At 42.9% G+C, this 23,545-nt stretch overlaps 1 protein-coding gene across 5 annotated transcripts in view; it reads left to right on the plus strand.

The window, feature by feature from the left end:
* The window catches only part of vmp1 (vacuole membrane protein 1), a 204,266-nt gene that overhangs the window by 162,105 nt on the left and 18,616 nt on the right, over nt 1-23,545 (plus strand). For all 5 annotated transcript variants that reach the window (XM_068010712.1, XM_068010713.1, XM_068010710.1 and 2 more), the window contains one exon: nt 4,084-4,145. In XM_068010712.1, the coding sequence (XP_067866813.1) occupies nt 4,084-4,145 (62 nt within the window). The remainder of the gene's footprint in view (nt 1-4,083; nt 4,146-23,545) is intronic.

Genomic DNA, 23,545 nt, shown 5'->3' on the forward strand with positions numbered 1-23,545 from the left:
ACCCATTAGAGCACTCGTTGTGAATGTCTTTTATCAATAGGACCATGATATTTAAGTATAGAATAAATTAGAATGACCTGTATAAAATATTTTCATATGCTTTTGTGACCATTCTGCCAGTTTAATGTTTTGTGCGATGGACTTGTCTTCTTGATCTTAGTTAACTTGGCATCATAAGAGCTTAAACTCACAATATGTCACTACTGGCAACATATCAGATTTTTCATATCTGTTGAAATGACATCTATTCCCACAGATGATTCTCTACATAAATGTAATGGGGGGTGGGGGGCAGGTGCTAGAAAAAAATGAAAACAATTAATATATATTTTAATTACACCCCCATTCTTGGGTTTAAAATACCAGTTAAATCTCAAATGCGAAGAGCAAATAAGAGTCTTCCAGTTGATCCTGAATTTATGTCGCTTTTTACTGATTTGCTGACCAGTGTAAATATTCTTTCACTATTTACCCTCTCAAACCTTTTCATAATTTTGAATGCTTCGATTAGATCCTCCCTTAATCTACACTACTTGTATAACAAATTAATGGTTGGAACTCACTCTGTTCATTCACATAAACATGAATTTAATCCTAAATTCCAAAGGTTAAAGTAGTGTTCTAATCCATTATATTATCCAGTCTAGGATATTTCAAATTTTCTACCAGTGTATGCACTCTATTCTTGAATTTCACCTTGCTGTCAGGGCACCAGGAGAACTCCCCTGCTCTTCAAATAGTGCCAGGGGATCTTTTGCATTTCCCTGAATCAGCATTTATTTAATATCTAATCATAGAACATTACAGCGCAGTACAGGCCCTTCAGCCCTCGATGTTGCGCCGACCTGTGAAACCGTCTGACCTACACTATTCCATTTTCATCCATATGTCTATCCAATGACCACTTAAATGCCCTTAAAGTTGGCGAGTCTACTACTGTTGCAGGCAGGGCGTTCCACGCCCCTACTACTCTCTGTGTAAAGAAACTACCTCTGACATCTGTCCTATATCTATCACCCCTCAACTTAAAGCTATGTCCCCTCGTGTTTGCCATCACCATCCGAGGAAAAAGGCTCTCACTATCCACCCTGTCCAACCCTCTGATTATCTTATATGTCTCTATTAAGTCACCTCTTCTCCTCCTTCTCTCTAACGAAAACAACCTCAAGTCTCTCAGCCTTTCCTCGTAAGACCTTCCCTCCATACCAGGCAACATCCTAGTAAATCTCCTCTGCACCTTTTCCAAAGCTTCCACATCCTTCCTATAATGCGGTGACCAGAACTGCACGCAATACTCCAGGTGCGGCCGCACCAGAGTTCTGTACAGCTGCAGCATGACCTCATGGCTCCTAAACTCGATCCCCCTACTAATAAAAGCTAACACACCATATGCCTTCTTAACAGCTCTATTAACCTGGGTGGCAACTTTCAGGGATTTATGTACCTGGACACCAAGATCTCTCTGCTCATCTACACTACCAAGAATCTTCCCATTAGCCCAGTATTCTGCAATCCTGTTACTCCTTCCGAAGTGAATCACCTCACACTTTTCCGCATTGAACTCCATTTGCCATCTCTCAGCCCAGCTCTGCAGCCTATCTATGTCCCTCTGTAACCTACAACATCCTTCGGCACTATCCACAACTCCACCGACCTTCGTGTCATCCGCAAATTTACTAACCCACCCTTCTACACCCTCATCCAGGTCATTTATAAAAATGACAAAAAGCAGTGGCCCCAAAACAGATCCTTGCGGTACACCACTAGAAACTATACTCCAGGATGAACATTTACCATCAACCACCACCCTCTGTCTTCTTTCAGCTAGCCAATTTCTGATCCAAAGCACTAATTCACCTTCAATCCCATACTTCTGTATTTTCTGCAATAGCCTACCGTGGGGAACTTTATCAAACGCCTTACTGAAATCCATATAGACCACATCCACGGCTTTACCCTCATCCACCTGTTTGGTCACCTTGTCAAAAAACTCAATAAGGTTTGTGAGGTACGACCTACCCTTCACAAAACCGTGCTGACTATCTCTAATGAACTTATTCTTTTCAAGATGATTATAAATCCTATCTCTTATAACCTTTTCCAACATTTTACCCACAACCGAAGTAAGGCTCACAGGTCTATAATTACCAGGGCTGTCTCTACTCCCCTTCTTGAACAAGGGGGCAACATTTGCTATCCTCCAGTCTTCCGGCACTATTCCTGTCGACAATGACGACATAAAAATCAAGGACAAAGGCTCTGCAATCTCCTCCCTGGCTTCCCAGAGAATCCTAGGATAAATCCCATCTGGCCCAGGGGACTTATCTATTTTCACACTTTCAATCAGAAAATGACACCTCTAGCAACATGTGTTCAAGTTGCACTCCAAAGACTTCAGCACATTCTCTAGATTGACACTTCAGTGCAGTAAGTACTAAGGGAATGCTGCACTGTTAGAGCTGCCGTTTTTCAGATGCAACATCAAACCACCCTCTGGATTTAAAAGCTCCCATGGCATTGTTTTAAAAAAAAAAAGCAAGGGAGTTCTTCAAGTGTCCAAACCAGTATTTATCCCTCAACAACTACCTCTAAAACGGATTATCTGACTATTTGTCTCATTGCTATTTGTGGGACCTCGCTGTATGAAATGCTGACTGCCATATTTCATTGTTATGTTAATGACTACACTTGAAAAGTATGCCATTTGGGGCATTCTGAGGCCACAAGTAGCACAATACAAATGCATGTTCATTTTTCTTACCACTAAGCCAAGCTGACACCTGTAGCCTGCTCTTTCACTGTTGCCTGTCGGGGTTATGTACTTCCTGGCCTATATGCTGTGCTGAATGTACAGATTGTCTCTTTTTTTTCCTCTGTGGAAATATGCTGTGGAAATATGATTTGGATTACATACAGACTAGAAACAAATGGGAAAATGTAAACTAAAAAAGTATTGGGTAGCCTGCCAAGGGGCGAGTTGACCTCTACCCACTAAGGTTCAACATAGTCATGTTTTTGTTTATTGCTACTGCACAGTAAAAATTCTTGTGTTTGATTCTTTAAATCAATGTGATTTTATCTCTGAGGAGGATATCTGAAATCTCCCAGTATGTAATCCCAACAAACCATAATAAGCACTCCAACTGGATGTCAGCAATCCTGTGGGTTCAAATGCTGTCAGTTTGTAAATATAAATGTTGATGGATAACTGGGAGTGATTGTGGCAATAATTTTATAAAAAAGTTCAGAATTTATCCAAAACAGGGATACAGTCTTCAAAGCACTTTAAAAAAAAAATGACCTAAATCCATTATTTTGTGGATCCACAGTGAGGTTATGCAGTAACCCAAATTACTAGGAATATGCAGTTGAGGATGTCTTATGGATGATGGTTAGTAAAATATCTATGTTGAGGTTTGGGGGGTGGGGATGGGCAGGGGAGATCGATCCTGCATAACCCTACACACTAGTGTAAGCTTGCAATTTCTGATGTGATACTTCTCTCACCTTCAATCCCTCTCTTTATAGATGTTGCTATGGTTAGTGCTCATCAGAACTATCCTTTCTTGTTGCTCCAAACTCTATGTATGCTGTCCAACGTCCTCTTCCTCCTGCACCCTCACTGTATTGAAATTGAGACACATCATACTTCCATGTAATCTAATTCATTCTTTCCCTGGAGCTTGAAACAGTCATTCTTTCGACAATCTACAGCCCAAACTTGGCATTATGTAATTATTGAATCATTCACCTGGTCTTTTCCTCTACGCTTTTTGGTCTTGGTCTCCTGCACTGTGGACTTTGGCTTTTCTCCAAGGTTCCCCAGTTGAAAAGAAAATGCTGCTCACCTACCATGCTTTGTATTCCATGGTGTATTTCTAAGTCTTTTTTTTTAAGAAGAAAAGTCACTTGCATCTTTCCAGTATCCTCGAAATCAGTGTATCAGATCTCGTTTATCTTTGGTTGTATGGGTAAATTGAATGGGCAAATCTCTTCCTGCTCCTGTAGGACTTTATTCTTTGTGCTTATTTAATCCCAAACTAATTTTTCCTTAACTAATTAGTCTTTTTTTTAAACCCACAGAAACTGTTTGTTATTATAATGTTCAGCAAGCACATAGTGGAACAGATGGTGTCCTTGATAGGGTGAGTAATTTATCTACTGATCTTCACGGCTGCCTTGTCAGAATGGAAAGTTTGGTGGGTGGAATTGCCCAAGAAAGGGTTAATTGAAATGAATATATCCTCCTTGAGACCTAATCCACCTGTGATGGCAGTTGATTCATTTTAAAGACTTTGCTCTCTACTTGGGTGCAAAGTTTGTCTGCCTTCATGCCAGGCGTTTAATCTTTAATGGAACTTGGGTCATCTCAAATATACCAGATCAATAAAAGCCCACTTTCAGTTTTCTTTGAAAATAAATCTCCATACTTTTGATCATCTAGACACTTTAGGTCAGCAAAAAAAGCCATCTGAACGTTTATTTATTTGACATACCAAGTTTTTCTATGTGAATTTCTGCAGATTTATATCATCTTGTTATGTGTCTGCAAAAAAAATGTTCTTGGACAGAACATTGATAAGTAGAAGTGAAAACTGGAGGAGAATACAAAGCAACTTGTCTGTATCTGATTGAGGCCATAGAATTTTACCTGGGCTGAACTTTTCTCCTGATCGCAGAAATAATTTTATTTGAACAGGAGCCTGTGGTGTGTTGTTTATAAGGATCCTATGTGAAGAGCACTTGGGCAATCTCAATCCAGTTTGTAATGGGCATGGGCCTTCAGCACAAAACTGTTGTTAATTGGGTATGAACTGTCACACTGGTGCAGTGGGAGGGTGCTCTTGTGAGTTTGTGGTTGGGGCACGTTGTTGTAATCGAATAAGGGGAGCTTCACTGTGCATCTGGCTGTGCCATGTCTGACATGTCTATGCTTAATGCTGAAACTAGCTGCCTGAAATGGGAAAACTTCCAATCCCCCAGTACTAACATACCTCACCTGATGAACACACATTTAAAGAAAAACAAGAATCTGCAATATTGCACATTGCAACTCCTCCTAAGAAATTTTAGGAAGAAGAGACCATTGGGCCCAACAAGTCCATCCCATTTTGATCAATCCCACCTGTCTGCCTTCTCACCACATCCCTCAATCGCTTCTCTTTCAAAAAGCACAGCTAATTCCCTCTTTATCCATTTACACTGTCGTTTTCAATGGTCCTCCTTAGTTTTCTCCTCTTCCCCTACCCACCACCCCCACCCCCCGCCTCCCCCACCGCTCCTGAAGAAGTGCTTGAGTATGCTTTGTGCTAGACTGCATATCATGCAATCTGCTATTGTGGGTGTGAATTCTTGTGATCAGTAAAGCAAAGTTGTTGCAATTTGGCATGTCGTTCCTTCATTGATCTTTAGAACTGTAACAAAAAATAAATAATTGTACTTCCTGAATCGTGCAGTTGGATTATTTTACAGTTATGGTGCAATAGCTTTGATCATAATTTATGATCTATTTCATAAGAACAGTTTTAATTTTATTGACAATATATAAAAGGTTATGGTTGATTGGCAGTGGGTAATCAGGCTGTAATTAATCTCTGGGTTGGGATGACTTCAATAAATGCTTGAGCTTTGCTCTCATGTACAACTGAACATTTCTTTGACCAGAGGAGGCTGAGATTTAATTGAGGTGTATAAAATTATGAGGGACCTAGATCGAGTGGACAGGACTTACCTATTTTCCTGATCAGAAAGGTCAATAAACAGGAAGCATAGATTTAAAGTAATTGATTGCGGATTAGTTGGAGCTGAGGAGAGATTTTTTTTCATGCAAAGGGTGGTGGGAGGCTGGAACTCAATGCTTGAAAGGGTTGTAGAGGCAGAAACCCCCATTGCATTTAAAAATCAATTGGATATGCACTTGAAGTGCCATAACCTACCAGGCTATAGACCAAGAGCTGCAAAGTGGGATTAGACTGGATAGCTCTTTCTTGGCCAGCAGACGTGATAGAGTCAGAGAGTCATAGTCATACAGTACAGAAACAGGCCCTTTGGCCCATCGTGTCCGTGCCGGCCATCAAGCACCTAACTATTCTAATCCCATTTTCCAGCACTTGGCCCGTAGCCTTGTATGCTATGGCGTTTCAAGTGCTCATCTAAATACTTCCTAAATGTTGTGAGGGTTCCTGCCTCCTCCACCTCTTCAGGCAGTGCATTCCAGATTCCAACCACCGTCTGGGTGAAAATATTTTTCCTCAAATCCCCTCTAAACCTCCTGCCCATTACCTTAAATCTATGCCCCCTGGTTATTGACCCCTCCGCTAAGGGAAAAAGTTTCTTCCTATCTAACCTATCAATGCCCCTTATAATTTTGTATACCTCAATCATATCTCCCCTCAGCCTTCCCTGCTTTAAGGAAAACAACTCTAGCCTTATCAGTCTCTCTTCATAGCTGAAATGCTCCAGCCCAGGCAACATCCTGGTGAATCTCCTTTGCACCCTCTCCAGTGCAATCACATCCTTCCTATTGTGTGGTGCCCAGGACTGTACACAGTATTCCAGCTGTGGCCTAACTAGCGTTTTATACAGCTCCCTCATAAACTCCCTGCTCTTGTATTCTATGCCTCGGCTGATAAAGGCTAGTATCCCAAATATGCTTTCCTCAACACCTTATCTACTTGTACTGCTGCCTTCAGTGATCTATGGACAAGTACACCAAGATCCCTCTGCCTTCTGTACTTCCTAGGGTCCTACCATCCATTGTATATTCCCTTGCCTTGTTTGTCCTCCCAAAATGCATCACCCCACACTTCTCAGGATTAAATTCCATTTGTAACTGCTGCGCCTATCTTACCAGCCCATCTATATCATTCTGTAATCTAAGGCTTTCCTCCTCACTATTTACGACACCACTAATTTTCATGTCATCCGCGAACTTACTTATCATACCTCCTATATTCATGTCTAAATCATTAATGTACAGAAGAAGGAATTTTCATCCACACAAGATCAGATGGCAGGTTGTTCAACCTTGCCCGTCTTAGAACGAAGACCAAAGTACGGAAAGTCTTCATCAGGGAACTCCTCTTTGCTGACAATGCTGCAGTAACATCCCACACAGAAGAGTGTCTGCAGAGACTCATCGATAGGATTGCGGCTGCCTGCAACAAATTTGGCCTAACCATCAGCCTCAAGAAAACGAACATCATGGGACAGGACGTCAGAAATGCTCCATCAATCAATATCGGCGACCACGCTCTGGAAGTGATTCAAGAATTCACCTACGTAGGCTCAACTATCACCCAGTAACCTGTCTCTCGATGCAGAAATCAACAAGCGCATGGGAAAGGCGTCTGCTACTATGTCCAGACTGGCCAAGAGGGTGTGGGAAAATGGCACACTGACATAGAACACAAAAGTCCGAGTGTTTCAAGCTTGTGTCCTCAGTACCATGCTCTACGGCAGCGAGGCCTGGACAACGTATGGCAGCCAAGAGCGACGTCTCAACGCATTCCATCTTCACTGCCTCCGGAGAATCCTTGGCATCAGGTGGCAGGACCGTATCTCCAACACAGAAGTCCTCGAGGTGGCCAACGTCCCCAGCATGTTCGCCCTACTGAGCCAGCGGCGCTTGAGGTGGCTTGGCCATGTGAGCCGCATGGAAGATGGCAGGATCCCCAAGGACGCATTGTACGAGCTCGTCACTGGTATCAGACCCACCGGCCGTCCATGTCTCTACTTTAAAGACGTCTGCAAACGCGACATGAAGTACTGCGACATTGACCACAAGTCGTGGGAGTCAGTTGCCAGCAATCGCCAGAACTGGCGGATTGCTATAAAGATAGGGCTAAAGTGTGGCGAGTCGAAGAGACTTAGCAGTTGGCAGGTAAAGAGACAAGTGTAAGGAGAGAGCCAACTGTGTAACAGCCCCGACAACCAATTTTATGTGCAACGCCTGTGGAAGAGTCTGTCACTCTAGAATTGGCCTTTATAGTCACTCCAGGCGCTGCTCCACAAACCACTAACCACCTCTAGGCGCTTACCCATTGTCTGTTGAGACAAGGAGGCCAAACAAGACGACACTACAAACAGCAAGGGTCCCAGCACTGATCCCTGTGGTACACCACTAGTCACAGGCTTCCACTCGCAAAAACAACCCTCGACCATCACCCTCTGCCTCCTGCCACTAAGCCAATTTTGGATCTACTTTGCCAAATTGCCCTGGATCCCATAGGCTGTTACCTTCTTAACCAATCTCCCATGCGGGACCTTATCAAAAGCCTTACTGAAGTCCATGTAGACTACATCAACTGCTTTACCCTCATCTACACATTAGTCACTGCCTCAAAAATTCAATCAAGTCAGTTAGACATTATCCCCCCCCCCCCCCCCCACCTGACAAAGCCATGCTGACTATCCCTGATTAATCCATGCCTCTCCAAGTGGAGATTAATCCTGTCCCTCAGAATTTTTTCCAGTATTTTCCCAACCACTGATGTTAGACACACCGACCTGTAATTACCTGGTTTATCCCTGCTACCCTTATTGAATAATGGCACCACATTCTCCGTCCTCCAGTCCTCTGGTACCTCTCCTGTGGCCAGAGAGGATTTGAAAATTTGTGTCAGAGCCCCTGCTATCTCCTCCCTTGCCTCACATACCAGCCTCATCTGGGCCTGGGGATTTATCCACTTTTAAACCTGCTAAAACAGCTAATACTTCCTCCCATTTCAATGTTCATATGTTCATATATCACAATCCCCCTCCCTGATCTCTACACCTACATTGTCCTTCTCCATAGTGAACACAGATGCAAAGTAATCCATTTAAAACCTCACCTGTGTCCTCTGGCTCCACACGCAGATTGCCACTTTGGTCCCGAATGGGCCCCACTCTTTCTTGGTTATCCTCTTGCCCTTAATATACTTATAAAACGCCTTAGGATTTTCCTTTATCTTGCCTGCCAGTGTTTTTTCATGTCCCCTCTTAGCTCTCCTAATTACTTTTTTTTTTACTACCCCTCTGCACTTTCTGTACTCTAGTGCCTCTGCTATGTCAGCGCTCCAAATCTGCCATAAGCCTTTTTTTTTCCTGATCCAATCCTTTATATCCCTTGACATCCAGGGTTCCCTGGACTTGTTGGTCCTACCCTTCACCTTAATGGGTACATGTTGGCTCTGAACCCTCACTATTTCCTTTTTGAATGACTCCCACTGGGTTGATGTAGACTTTCCTACAAGTAGCAGCTCCCAGTCCACTCTGGCCAGATCCTGTTTTATCATATTGAAATCGGCCCTCACCCAATCCAGTACCTTTATTTCCAACCCGTCTTTGTCCTTTTCCATAACTACCATAAATCCTAGTTATGGTCACTATCCCTGAAATGCTCCCCCACTGACACACTTCTACCACTTGTTCAGCTTCATTTCCTAAGATTAGGTCTGGTACTGTCCCTTGTAGGACTTTCTATGTACTGGCTCAAAAAGCTCTCCTGTATGCATTTTAAGAATTCCGGCCCCTTTAAGCCTTTTACACTAAGACGATCCCAGTTGATATTAGGTAAGTTGAAATCCCCTACTATTATTACCCTATTATTTTTACACCTGTCTGAGATTTGCCTACATATCTGCTCCTCTATCTCTCCCTGACTATTTGGAGACCTGTAGTACACTCCCAGCCAAGTGATTTCCCCCTTTTTGTTTTTAAGTTTTACCCATATGGCCTCATTTGAGGAACCTTCTAAGATATCATCCCTCCTTACTGCAGTAATTGACTCCTTGATCAACAGTCGGGTCGGAGAATACTTGGCATCAGGTGGCAGGACTATATCTCCAACACAGAAGTCCTTGAAGCAGCCAACACCCCCAGCTTATACACACTACTGAGTCAGCGGCGCTTGAGATGGCTTGGCCATGTGAGCCGCATGGAAGATGGCAGGATCCCCAAAGACACATTGTACAGCGAGCTCGCCACTGGTATCAGACCCACCGGCCGTCCATGTCTCCGTTATAAAGACGTCTGCAAACGCGACATGAAATCGTGTGACATTGATCACAAGTCGTGGGAATCAGTTGCCAGCATTCGCCAGAGCTGGCGGGCAGCCATAAAGACAGGGCTAAATTGTGGCGAGTCGAAGAGACTTAGTAGTTGGCAGGAAAAAAGACAGAGGCGCAAGGGGAGAGCCAACTGTGCCACAGCCCCAACAAACAAATTTCTCTGCAGCACCTGTGGAAGAGCCTGTCACTCCAGAATTGGCCTTTATAGCCACTCCAGGCGCTGCTTCACAAACCACTGACCACCTCCAGGCGCGTATCCATTGTCTCTCGAGATAAGGAGGCCCAAAAGATCAACAGTGCAATGCCACATCCTCTTTTATCCCCTCCCCTGTCACGCCTGAAGATTCTATACCCTGGAATATTGAGCTACCAGTCCTGCCCCTCCCTCAGCCATGTCTCTCTGATAGCAACAATGTCATAATTCCACGTGCTAATCAACACCCTCAATTCATCTGTCATACTAGTAAGATGCCTTGCATTAAAATAGATGCATTCCAGTCTTGCATTTTTCCCTTGTGCCTTAACAGGTCTATATGTGCTCTGCCTTCCAGACTGACTCAGTTTCTCTTCTATATTTGACTGAGCATCACCCACTACTGTACCTCCACTCTGTACCCCATTCCTGTGCCAAATTAGTTAAACGCACCCCCCCCCCTCCCCCCAAACAGCACTAGCAAACCTCCCAGTAAGGATGTTGGTCCCGTTCCAGTTCAGGTGCAACCCGTCCAATTTGTACAGGTCCCACCTTTGCCAGAAACAGACCCAGTGATCCAGGAAACTAAAGCCCTCCCTCCTGCACCATCTCTTCAGACACACATTCATCTGCTCTATCCTCCTATTCCTATACTCGCTAGCATGTGGCACTGGGAGTAATCCAGAGATTACAATTTTTGAGGTCCTGCTTTTTAATCTGCTACCTAGCTCCCTAAATTCTTGTTGTAGGACCTCATCCCTCTTTTTACCTATGTCATTGGTACCAATGTGTACCATGAACTCTGACTGTTCACCCTCCCCCTTCAGAATGTCCTGTAGCCGCTCCGTGAAATCCTTGACCCTAGCACCAGGGAGGCAACATACCATCCTGGAGTCACATTTGCGGCCACAAACGCCTATCTGTACCCCTTACGATATGATGTGCCCAATGACCTCCTTTGCTGTTAATTTTCTGTTACTATGAACTAGAATTGTTACAACACAGGAGGAGGCTATTCAGCCCTTGTGTCCATGCCAGTTCTAAGAGCTGCTCAGTTAGTCCCACTCCCTGCCTATCCAATTCCTTTTTGAAAGCCACTGCTTGATCTCCCTCCACCACACTCTCAGGCAATGCATTCCAGATCCTAACCACTCACTATATAAACAGGTTTTTCCTCATGTGGCTTCTTTTACTAATCACTTTAAATTGGTGTCCTCTAGTTTTCACCCCTTCCACCAATGGGAACAGTTTCTACCAATCTACCCTGTCCACAGCCCTCATATATTCAGTAAGTTGATCCACTACTTCAACTACAAATCTGTCCATCTCTGACTTGAATATACTCAAAAACTGAGCATCCACAGCTCTCTGGGTTAGAGAATTCCCAAGATTCATAACCCTCCGAGTGAAGACCATTCTCCTCATAGAATGGTGTTACGACCAAGGCAGGAGTAATGCACTATTAATTCAATCCCACTACTACACAGGTGATAGCAAATCAAAAAAGTTTCCCACCTACTGAAGAATCACCAAATTAAACACTTTATTTGTCCCCCAGCATAAAGCACACCAAACCAGGTTTCTTTAAACAACAACATGGTTAACTATTAGAAAAGAAATAATAAGTCTCAACTACTAACGAGATAAACCTATATATATGAAAAACTCCTTATTTCTTTAGTTCTCATGCACACACACACATACATTCAAAAAGAAACTGGTTAGCCAGGGAAAAGGATTTTTTGGTTTACAACTGTTTCTTAGGAATAGAAGGAATAATAAAAATGATTGAGTTTATCACGTTCTGGTAGGATGTTTTTGATACGATGAGGTGTCCCAGAGTCGAATAGTCAGATGCCACTCGACATCTCTCCAGGCGAGGTTCATGAACAGTCTGCGATGGGTAGGCGTTCATGGCAGTTTAACTGCAGCAGACATCACATAGGTCTTCCATCAAGGGTGTAGCAACAAGTCTGCTTAAGCAGCAGCAGTCTAGCAGTAGAAGAATTCTTCAGATTTCAGGGTTTCTTAGTACACAGGAGGCAACAGGAATCTCACTGGATGCAGGAATTCTTCAGAGACAGGAGGCAACAGGAATCTGCCACCTTTCAAATGCAGGATTCCTTTTCAAAAGATGCAAGTCTTCTTTACAGAGTGAGGTAACACTTTTCTGGGTCTTCCTTTCTTGCTCTAGCAGGTCAAAGCAAAGATTTCAAATGCCTGCTCTTTGCCCAACTCACTGGCTTTTTAGAGTCCAATGTAAAAAAAAAACCCTTCCTGAGCCTGGTCACATGTCCAGACACAGTGTCTCTTGTCATTCAAAAAAAAAACTGCTCTGAGGAAGGCCAAACCCCTGTGGTTTCCTTGAAATTGCCTGCTTTCCTGTCCTTGTACAAGTTCAACTTCCTTCCAAAGCACCCATAAAGTTCAACTTTCAATACATTGCAGAAATTCCAACCATTTGCAGGTGTCCAAGTGTACTGAAAATCCTTTTTTCAGTTTTTAAAACACATAGAAGTCCAAGATTTTAGTACAAAAAAACCCTTTTTGTAACAATGGTTAGAGCACAGAAGGAGGCCATTCGGCCCATTGTGTCATTGCCATCTTTGCAAGAGCAACTCAGCTAGTCCCACTCCCTGCCTTTTTCCCCAGCCCCGCAATTTTCTCTCTTCAGGTATTTATCCAATTCCCTTTTGAAAGCAACAGTCGAAATTGCCTCCACCACACTCTGAGGCAGTACATTCCAGATCCTAACCACACACTGTGAAAAAGTTTTTCCTCTTGTCGCTTTTGATTCTTTTGCCATTCATCTTAAATCCATGTCTTCTGGTTCTTGACCCTGCCGCCAGTGGAAAGTTTGTCCTTCTCTATTCTGTCAAGACCTCGTGATTTTGAACACCCCTATCAAATCTCCTCCCAACTTTCTCTCTAAGGAGAATAGTCCCAGCTTCTCCAATCTATCCACGTAACTGAAGTCTTTCATCCCCGGAACCGTTCTCTGAACTTTTTCTATTCCCTTTAATGCCTTTGCAGCCTTCCTAAAGTACAGTGCCCAAAATTGGACACAATACTCCAGTTGAGGCCAAACCAATATTTTATAGAGGTTCTTCATAAGTTCCTTGCTTTTGTACTCTATGCCTCTATTTATAAAGCCCAGGATCGCGTATGTCTGTTTAACTACTTTCTCAACCTGCCTTGCCACCTTCAACAATTTGTGCACATATACCCCCAGGTCTCTCCGTTTCTGCATGCCTTTAGAATTGTATCCTTTATTTTATATTGCTTGTCCTTTTCCTTCCTACCAAAATGTATCACTTCACATTTCTCTGCATTAAATTTCATCAGCCCCATTCCACCAGCCTATGTCTGCTTGAAGTCTATCACTGTCCACCTCACAGTTCACATGTTTCCAAGTTTTGTATCATCTGCAAATTTTGAAACTGCCATGCACACCTAAGCCTAAGCCATTAATATATATCAAGGAAAGCAGCAGTCCTAGTATCGACCCCTGGGGAACCCCATTATATACCTTCAGATGAAAAAAAAATGTTCCCCACTGTTCTCTGTTTCCTGTCATTTAGCCAACCTCGTGTCCATGCAGCCACTCTCCCTTTGATTCCATGGGCTTTACCTGTTATGTGACACTTCATCAAACCCCTTTTGGAAGTCTGTGTTCACCACATCGACCATATTGCCCTCAACAGCCCTCTCTGTTATTTCATCGACAAAGTCAATCAAATTAGTTAAACATGATTTGCCCTTAAGTCTGTGCTGGCTTTCCTTAATTAATCCGCATTTGTCGAGGTGACTATTAACTTTGTCCTGGATTGTTTCTAAAAGCTTTCCCACTACTGAGGTTAAACTGACTGGCCTGTAGTTGCTGGGTTTATCCTTGCATCCTTTTTTGAACGAGGGTAATGCTTGCAGTTCTCCAGTCGTCTGGCACCACCCTATATCTAAGGAGGATTGGAAGATTTTGGCCAGTGCCTCCATAATTTCCACCTTAACTTCCCTTAATAGGACCATACTCATTGGAGTTTAGGAGAACGAGAGATTATCTTATTGAAACATATAAGATTCTGAGGGGGCTTGATAGGGTAGATGCTGAGAGGATGCTTCCTCTCCTGGGGAATCTAGAACTAGAACCGGGGGGGCGGTGGGGGCACAGTTTCAAAATAAGTAGTCTCCCTTTTAAGACAGAGATGAGGAGTAATTTGTTCTCTGAGGGTTGTTAATCTTTGGAATTCTCTTCCCAGCAACATTGAATATATTTAAGGCTGAGTTAGACAGATTTTTGATCTACAAGGAAGTCCAGGGTTATGAGGGATTGGTGAGAAAGTGGAGTTAAGGCCACGAGCAGATCAACCATGATCTTATTGAATGGTGGAGCAAGCTCGAGGAGCCAAATGGTCGTCTCCTCATTTCTTATGTTCTTACAATATTCTCAGATGCATCTTATTCAGTCCTGGTGACTTAACAACTTTAAGTACAGCCAGCCTTTCTAATACCTTCTCTTTTATCAATTTTTAGCCCATCCTGTGTCTCTACCAACTCCTCTTTCACTATGACTTCGGCAGCATCTTCTCCCTGGGTAATAACAGTTGCAAAGTAGTTATTTTAGTACCTCAGCCATGCCCTCTGCCTCTGTGTAAATCCCCTTTTTGGTCTTTAATTTGTCCTACTCCTCCTTTCACCACTCTTTTACCATTGATATGCCTACAGAAGACTTTTGGGGGATTCCCTTATTAGCTGCCAGTCTCTTCTCATACTCTCTCTTAGCTTCTCATATCTTTTTTTCACTTCCCCTCAGAACTTTCTATATTCATCCTGGTTCTCACTTGTATTATGAGCCTGACATCTGTCATACACCTTTTTCTGCTTCATCTTACTCTCTATCTCTGTCATCATCCAGGGTGCTCTGAATTTGTTTGTCCTACCTTTTCCTCCTCTTGGGAATGTACCTCAACAGTGCACAAATTATCCTCTCTTTAAAGGCAGTCCATTATTCAATTACAGTTTTGCCTGCCAGTCTTTTATTCCAATTTATCTGGGCCATATCTGTTCTCACCACATTGAAATTGGCCCTCCCCCAATTACTTACTTTTACTCTGGATAATTCTTTGCCTTTGTGCATAGCTGACCTAAACCTCATGATACTATAATCACTGTCCCCTAAATGTTCTCGTACTGATATTTGATCCACTTGTCCCACCTCAATCCATAGAAACAGATCACAGAATTGTTACAGTGCAGAAGGAAGCCATTCGGCCCATCGTGTCTGCACTGGCTGTCTGAGATCCAGCAATGCCTCCTTCCTCATTGAACTGGAAACGTACTGATGTAGAAAATTCCCTTGAACACACTTTAGAAATTCTCCCCCCGCACTGCCCTTTACTATCCCAGTATATGTTAGGATAATTAAAGTCCCCCATTATAGCTACTATATATTTTTTTGCATCTCTCTAAGTTCATTGCAAATTTGTTCCTCTACATCTATTAAAAATGAAAGAAACTAAATCTAATAGTAATTGAAGTTCTGTGACTTTGCAACAAATGCTGACTGAAATACAGCATACGAGAAGGTAGGAATGCAATTAAAGCTGTTCCATCCATCTAACTTACCCTGTCCATGTGCAAGACAGGGAATCTAAAACACGGGGACACAGTCTCAGGATAAGGGGCTGATCGTTTAGGACTGCGATGAGGAGAAATTACTTCACTCAAAGGGTTGTAGATCTTTGGAATTCTCTACCCCAGAAATGTTGTGGATGCTCCAACGTTGAATATAATTTAAGGCTGGGATAGACAGATTTTTTGGTGTCTCAGGGAATCAAGGGATATGACAAGCTGGTTGGAAAGTGGAGTTGTATCCTAAGATCAGCCATGATCATTTTGAATGGCGGAGCAGGCTCGATGGGCCATATGGCCTACTCCTGCTCCTAATTCTTGTGTTCTCAGACCTACTTCCATAATCTGGAGAGAACCTTTTTAATTGAGCAATCAAACTTGAAACTAGTAAACTTCATATATACTAAATTTAACTGTTTTCAGTAAATTCAATAAAGAGTAGATTGAGCCCACAATCGTTTTTGGATCTGAACTCATAGAACAACTCAGTAGCCCAGTGGGCAAACACACTGCTGATCTGACATTAAGCCAAAACAACCAGCAGGTCACAGGTTCAATCCTTGGTCTGTCCTGAGTTAGATGATAATAACTGAGACAGCAATTGGAGCACCACATTTGGTTTGTATGACACTGCACCAGTGATATAGAATAAACTAGCTGGAGTCTCCACAAATGACTCGTGTGGATGGTGGGTGAGGACAGATTTGGGTTCCGCTATGATTCCATATATGGTAAATAGCCTGTCAACATTCACTTTTTGGGCTTGCGTGGTTAAGGGACTGGAGATTGCCTGTGGAACTAGACGCCGCTATAGGTTGGTGCCCTCAAAGGAGGAGGAGAGAAAATTGGTGGTGTGCAGAATGTGCATATATGCAAGTTTTGTATTTGGAAAGCTACTTCCCAGTGCAGGAATATTTCTCAGGGCCCAGAAAAGTACAGTAGGCCTTTGACAACCTTCTCATCCACCCTCCAAGCCTAAATAGTCCTGTCCTGCTGGTTGACTCCATGCAGAAGCTGACTGTTTTTCAGTCTTACAAAATCGGAAAGCTACAGTAAAGCACCTGTTTGGCACTTGTGAATTACAGGTTATATTCAAATGTCGGTTGACCCATAAAATGATTTGAGGCTTCTGATGGTGGCTTTGTGCAGGTTCAGCAGACGTATCGCCGATTTTGCACCCATTCTCGGCCCAAATTGAAAATGGGCCACATTATATCTTGCTCTATTACTGTGAGGCACTGTTTCAGAACGGTAGTTTAATTTTCATAAATAAAAACAAGAAATGCTGGAACTAGTCAGCAGGTCTTGCAGCATCTATGAAAAGAAAAGCAGAGTTAAAACGTTTCGGGTCAGTGACCCTTCTTCGGAACTTCCGAAGAAGGGTCACTGACCCGAAACGTTTTAACTCTGCTTTTCTTTTCACAGATGCTGCAAGACCTGCTGACTAGTTCCAGCATTTCTTGTTTTTATTTCAGATTTCCAGCATCCGCAGTATTTTGCTTTTATTTTAGAGTTTAATTTTCATGTTGTAAATGAAACTCTGTGACTTTACAACGAATGCTGACTGATGAAACACAGCATACAAGCTGGTAGGAACCCAATTAAAGCTGTTCAACCCATCTAACTCGTCCTGTCCATGTACAAGACCTACTCCCATAATCTGAGGTACAAACCTTTTTTATTGAGCAATCAAATTTGAAGGGCCAAAGCCCTGGGCACAGGACACCACCAAAATTTAGTTTAGAGATACAGCACTGAAATAGGCCCTTCGGCCCACCGAGTCTGTGCCGACCATCAACCACCCATCTATACTAATCCTACACTAATTCCATATCCCTACCACATCCACACCTGTCCCTATATTTCCCTACCACCTACCTATACTAGGGGCAATTTATAATGGCCAATTTACCTATCAACCTGCAAGTCTTTGGCATGTGGGAGGAAACCGGAGCACCCGGAGGAAACCCACGCAGACACAGGGAGAACTTGCAAACTCCACACAGGCAGTACCCAGAATTGAACCCGGGTCGCTAGAGCTGTGAGGCTGCGGTGCTAACCACTGCGCCACTGTGAAATGAATGGAAGGAATTTGGGGTAATAGTGTTTTATAGACCTGAAGATTGCAGGAGAATGAGAAGGCTGAAAGGAGCAAGGAATTCACAGATTTGAATTCCTGGAAAAAAATGATTGAGTGGGAGACCACATGATGAGTCTTTATTTCAGTGGTCCATTGAGGTAAATATGCAGCAAGCCACATGTCAGACTAGGATCTTAAAAACTTTATGCCTAGTTGTTTTATTTCTGATAAGAAATAAGGAGCAGGAGTAGGCCATCCAGCCCCTTAAGCTTGCTCCACCATTCAATAAGATCATGGCTGATCTGATTGTGGCCTTAACTTCACTTTCCTGCCTGCCTCCCCATACCCATGACTCTCTTGTAGATCAAAAATCTGCCTAACTCAGCCTTGAATATATTCAATGACCCAGCCACCACTGCTCTCTGGGAAGAGAATTCCAAAGATAAGAAATTCCTCCTCATCTCTGCCTTAAAGGGGAGACCCCTTTGAAACTCTGCTCCCTAGTTCAAGATTCCCCCATGAAGGGATACATCCTCTCAGCATCTACCCTGTCGAGCCCTTTAGAATCTTGTGTTTCAACACACCTCTCATTCTTCTAAACTCCAACGAGTATAGGCCCAACCTGCTCAATCTTTCCTCATAAGACAGCCCCTTCATCCTAGGAATCAGCCTAATGAACCTTCTCTGAACTGCTTCCAATGCAAGTATATCCCTCCTTAAGTAACGAGACATAAGTTGTACACAGTACTCCAGGTGCGATCTCACCAATGCGCTGTACAGTTGTAGCAAGACTTCCCTATTTTTATACTCTATCCCCCTTGTAATAAATGCCAGCATTCCATTTGCCTTCCTAATTACATGCTGAACCTGCATGCTACCTTTTTGTGATTCATGTACAAGGACACCCAGACCCCTCTGTACTGCAAAATTCTGCAGTCTCTCTCCATGTAAATATTCTGCTTTTCTATTCTTCCCGCCAGTGTGTACAATCTCTCATTTTCCCACATTATATTCCATCTGCCAAATTTTTGCCGACTCACTTAGCCTATTTATATCTTTATGTGCTCCTCATAACTTGCTTTCCTATCTTTGTATCATCCACAAATTTGGCTACAATGCACTTGGTCCCTTCATCCAAGTCATGAATATAGATCATAGATAGTTGAGGCCCCAGCACTGATCCCTGTGACACTAGTTACAGTTTACCAACCTGAAAATGCCCCATTTATCCCGACTCTGTTTGCTCTTCGTTAGCCAATCCTCTATCCATGCTAATATATTACCCCAATGCCATGAGCTCTTGTGTAGTAACCTTTCATATGGCACTGTATCAAATGTCTTTTGGCACAGTGGCGCAGTGGTTAGCACTGCAGCCTCACAGCTCCAGCGACCCAGGTTCAATTTTTTATTTATTTTTTTTTATTAGAGATACAGCACTGAAACAGGCCCTTCGGCCCACCGAGTCTGTGCCGAACATCAACCACCCATTTATACTAATCCTACACTAATCCCATATCCCTGCCAAACATCCCCACCTGTCCCTATATTTCCCTAGCACCTACCTACACTAGTGACAATTTATAATGGCCAATTTACCTATCAACCTGCAAGTCTTTTGGCTTGTGGGAGGAAACCGGAGCACCCGGAGAAAACCCACGCAGACACAGGGAGAACTTGCAAACTCCACACAGGCAGTACCTGGAATCGAACCCGGGTCCCTGGAGCTGTGAGGCTGCGGTGCTAACCACTGCGCCACTGTGCCGCCTTGCGTACTGCCTGTGTGGAGTTTGCAAGTTCTCCCTGTGTCTGCGTGGGTTTTCTCCAGGTGCTCCGGTTTCCTCCCACAAGCCAAAAGACTTGCAGGTTGGTAGGTAAATTGGCCATTATAAATTGCCCCTAGTATAGGTAGGTGGTAGGGAAATATAGGGACAGGTGGGGATGTTTGGTAGGAATATGGGATTAGTGTAGGATTAGTATAAATGGGTGGTTGATGGTCGGCACAGACTCGGTGGGCCGAAGGGCCTGTTTCAGTGCTGTATCTCTAAACTAAACTAAACATTACCTCTACTGGTTCCCCTTTATCCACCCTGCTTGTTACATCCTCAAAGAACTCTAAAAAATTTGTCAATCACTATTTCCCCTTCATAAAACCGTGTTAACTCTGCCAGATTGCATTATGATTTTCTAAATCTCCTGCTACTACTTCCTTAATGGATGCAGATGTCCCGATGACTGGCTCATGATCATTGACTGGGCACTAGGCTGCCATGTGGTAAAGGTACTAGTGTTCACCTAATCACACCCTAAACAATTAGGACATTTTACTTGTTATTAGGGAAGGGTGTTGGGCTTGTACTGTACCTGTAGCCTTGAGTATGGTGGGGAGAGCAAAGAGTTCCAGTATTCTAAGAAAAACCTGTTTTCTCTGGAAAATTTGATCCTATAATCCATTATAGGACAATACGTAACAGATGCATGCTAATTACAGTTATGGAACTTGAATGCTGTTAACCCTCTCCAACCTTAAACAGCAATTCAATTGTAGTGACTGAAAATAAATACAACTGAATTTATTGCTGGTCAGAATCACAGAAATTATTGAATGAATAAAAATTCAGAAAACAGTCAGTTTTAGTAATCTGTAATAATGGTTATGGTACTGAACTAGAAACCCAAATATCGCACGAGTTCAAACCCTGTCATGACAAATTTTGAAATTGAATTCAATAACTCTGGTTATTTTTCGGTTAACACCAGGAAAAAAGCTGCTACTGGTTCACTAATGTCCTTCAGGAGGGGACCCTACAGTCCCATGTGATTTTGACTCTTAATGTCCTCTGAAATGGCCTGGCAACATTCACTTGTGCAAACAGTTGCTGTATCAGCACCATCTAAGGGCAATTATAGATGGAAATTAAATATGGCCTTGCCAGTGTCATCCATGTCTCAAGAACATGTTTTTTAAAAAAAACTGAAGTCAATAGATTGGAGAAAGACCAGTAATTAACTGGCACAGGAGTGGAGGGTGTATGCACAGATGTACGACTGGAAGAGTTCACTTTGATAAAGTGGTGCAAGGTTGTAGTGAGATTCAAAAGTAAGGACAAAGATCTTGAAGTCAATTCACTGGGGAGCAGGAGTCAGTGGACCTTACTGAGGATCGGAGTGATGAGTATGCAAAACATGTATGTACTTGTATAGATGTAAACTAGGGTTTGAATAAGTTGAAGCTTGTGGGAAGGAGAAGAGTGTTTTGTAGAAATCAAGCTTCAATTTGATGCACATTAGATTTTCAGCAACAATAAGCAAGAGGTAAAGTATAGGCAGGTAGCGTTAATGACAAAGGAAGTATGGCTTTGAATTCTATTGTAGAACATTTGACTTCCTTGTTTGGACTGTCTTTGTGCAGTGCTCTATTTGGGCTGCTGTTTTTCTGTCTTCTATCTCTTCTTTCTTTCTTTCTCCTTCCTCATCCTCTGCCAACAAGTTGAGACACAAGATCTCTTGTTCTTTCTCCCTGTCTTGCCTCAAGTCATCAGCATTTCACTGGCATAAATTGAGTTTGGTTTCTCCTGATTCTACTTTATCACGAGACTAATCCTTTAACCACAGAGTCCCAGCTTGCAAAGCATACCAATGTGTTGACATCACATCACATCACTTTTGCCATTCATTTTCCTGTCCTAGAGTTCTAGATTTTAATCTGGTATTGCTTTTTTAAAAGTTAGATGATGCTGCTCACAATGGTGAGAACTTGCATCAACATCTTGTGGTTCTGTCATTAATTGGTCTTACTAATTAGATGATGGATGATATTGCATATATATTCCTGCTTTTTAGTCCAAGGCCTAAGATTCATGATGGGTGTTTACCAGAAAGCACACTTTAGTTTGCTGGGGGGTGGCGGGGGCGGGGGGTCGAGATCTATTCTCCTTTATTACTATATACTTGCATCCTTTATCTCCTGAAAATCTTAAATGCCACGTGAGCCCTTTTCTAATAAGAACTTGCATTTTTACTGCGCTTTTCATGATCTCAGGGCATCCCATAACATTTTACAGACAATTAAATATTTTTGAAGTGTACTCACTGTTGTGGTGTAGAAAAATATGCTATCTGCTTTAGTAGTCTTTGCTATAACTTTTTGAATTCAAAAAGTTCCATTTGATGTCCCTTCTTAGTCCTAGCTTTTGAACTTTTCACTTGTTTCCTGGTATTTGAACCCTTCACTAAGTAAACTTTTTGCAAAGATCAACTTTGTCAATCTTAAACTTCAGTTAGGTCACGTCAAAGTCTGTTCTGCAAAGAAAACAAGACCTTGACTTTCCTCTTACGTTAGATTCCTGAAACCGAGTGTTAGTTTTGTAGTTTGCTTCTGTACCAACTCAAGGGCAGCAGTACCCTACCTAGAATCTGATGGCCAATATTGCACGTGGTAGTCTAGCTGGGATCTTATCGCCATTTTTTGAATTTATCATTCAGATAAAGGCAACACAGACTAGGCTACATTTATTGTCTCACCTTGTTAACCTGAGAAGGTGTTACTGGGCCATCTTCTTGAACCACTGCAATCCCTGTAGTGATGCTCCCACAATGATAAATAAGGAATTCCAGGATTCTGACCCAGCAACAAAGAATAAACTACAATGCATTTCCATGTTGGGATGGAGTGTGGCTTGGAGGGGATGCTCCAAGAACATTGTTGCTCTTCTGTTTGGGAGTAGAGGTTGCAAGGATGGAGGTGTTGTCAACGTAACCATGGTGAGTTGTTACCGTGCGTCCTGAAGATCGTACATACTTTTGTGGAGGGGATAGATATTGAGTCCAGTAACAAGGACACCAATAAAGCCAATTGAATATTGTTGTGGCTGCACCCATCCAGATGAGTGGTGATATTATTATGCTCCTGACGTGAGCCTTGTAGATGGCAGCGAGTCTGAGGGGTCAGGAGGTGAACCATTTGTCTTAAGAGTGTCTGGCCACTGTCTCACTCTTATGGTCATAGTGTTGATATGGCTGGTTCAGTTCAGCTTATGGTCAATGGTGAACCCCAAGAAGTTGGGAGACTCTGCAGTGATGGTACCATTGAAAGTCGTAGGTAGGTGGCTAGGCTCTCTTGTTTGAGATGGTGATTACATGCTGCTTACGTAGCTACCAGGCATGTGTCAGTTAAGGTCTGGTTGTTATCCAGGTCCTATTGTAGGCTGACATATGCTACTTCATTACCAAAGTAATAGTAAATAGAGCTAAAAAAAATTTATTCATTCATGGGATGGGGGTGTCGCTCGCTAGGCCATAATTTATTGCCCATCCCTAATTGCCCTTGAGGAGGTGGCGGTGAGCTGTCTTCTGGAACCGCTGCAGTCCTTGGGTATAGTGCTGTTAGGAAGGGAGTTCCAAGATTTTGACCCAGCGACAGTGAAGGAACGATGATATAGTTCCAAGTCAGGATGGTGAGTGGCTTGGAGGGAAACTTGCAAGTGGTGGTGTTCCATGCACCTTATGCCCTTGTCCTTCTAGGTGATAGAGGTCGTGGGTTTGGAAGGTGCTGTCGAAGGAGCCTTGGTGAGTTGCAGCATTGCATCTTGTAGA

Source organism: Heterodontus francisci, chromosome 30 (assembly GCF_036365525.1).
Source record: "Heterodontus francisci isolate sHetFra1 chromosome 30, sHetFra1.hap1, whole genome shotgun sequence".
Lineage (NCBI taxonomy): Eukaryota > Metazoa > Chordata > Chondrichthyes > Heterodontiformes > Heterodontidae > Heterodontus > Heterodontus francisci.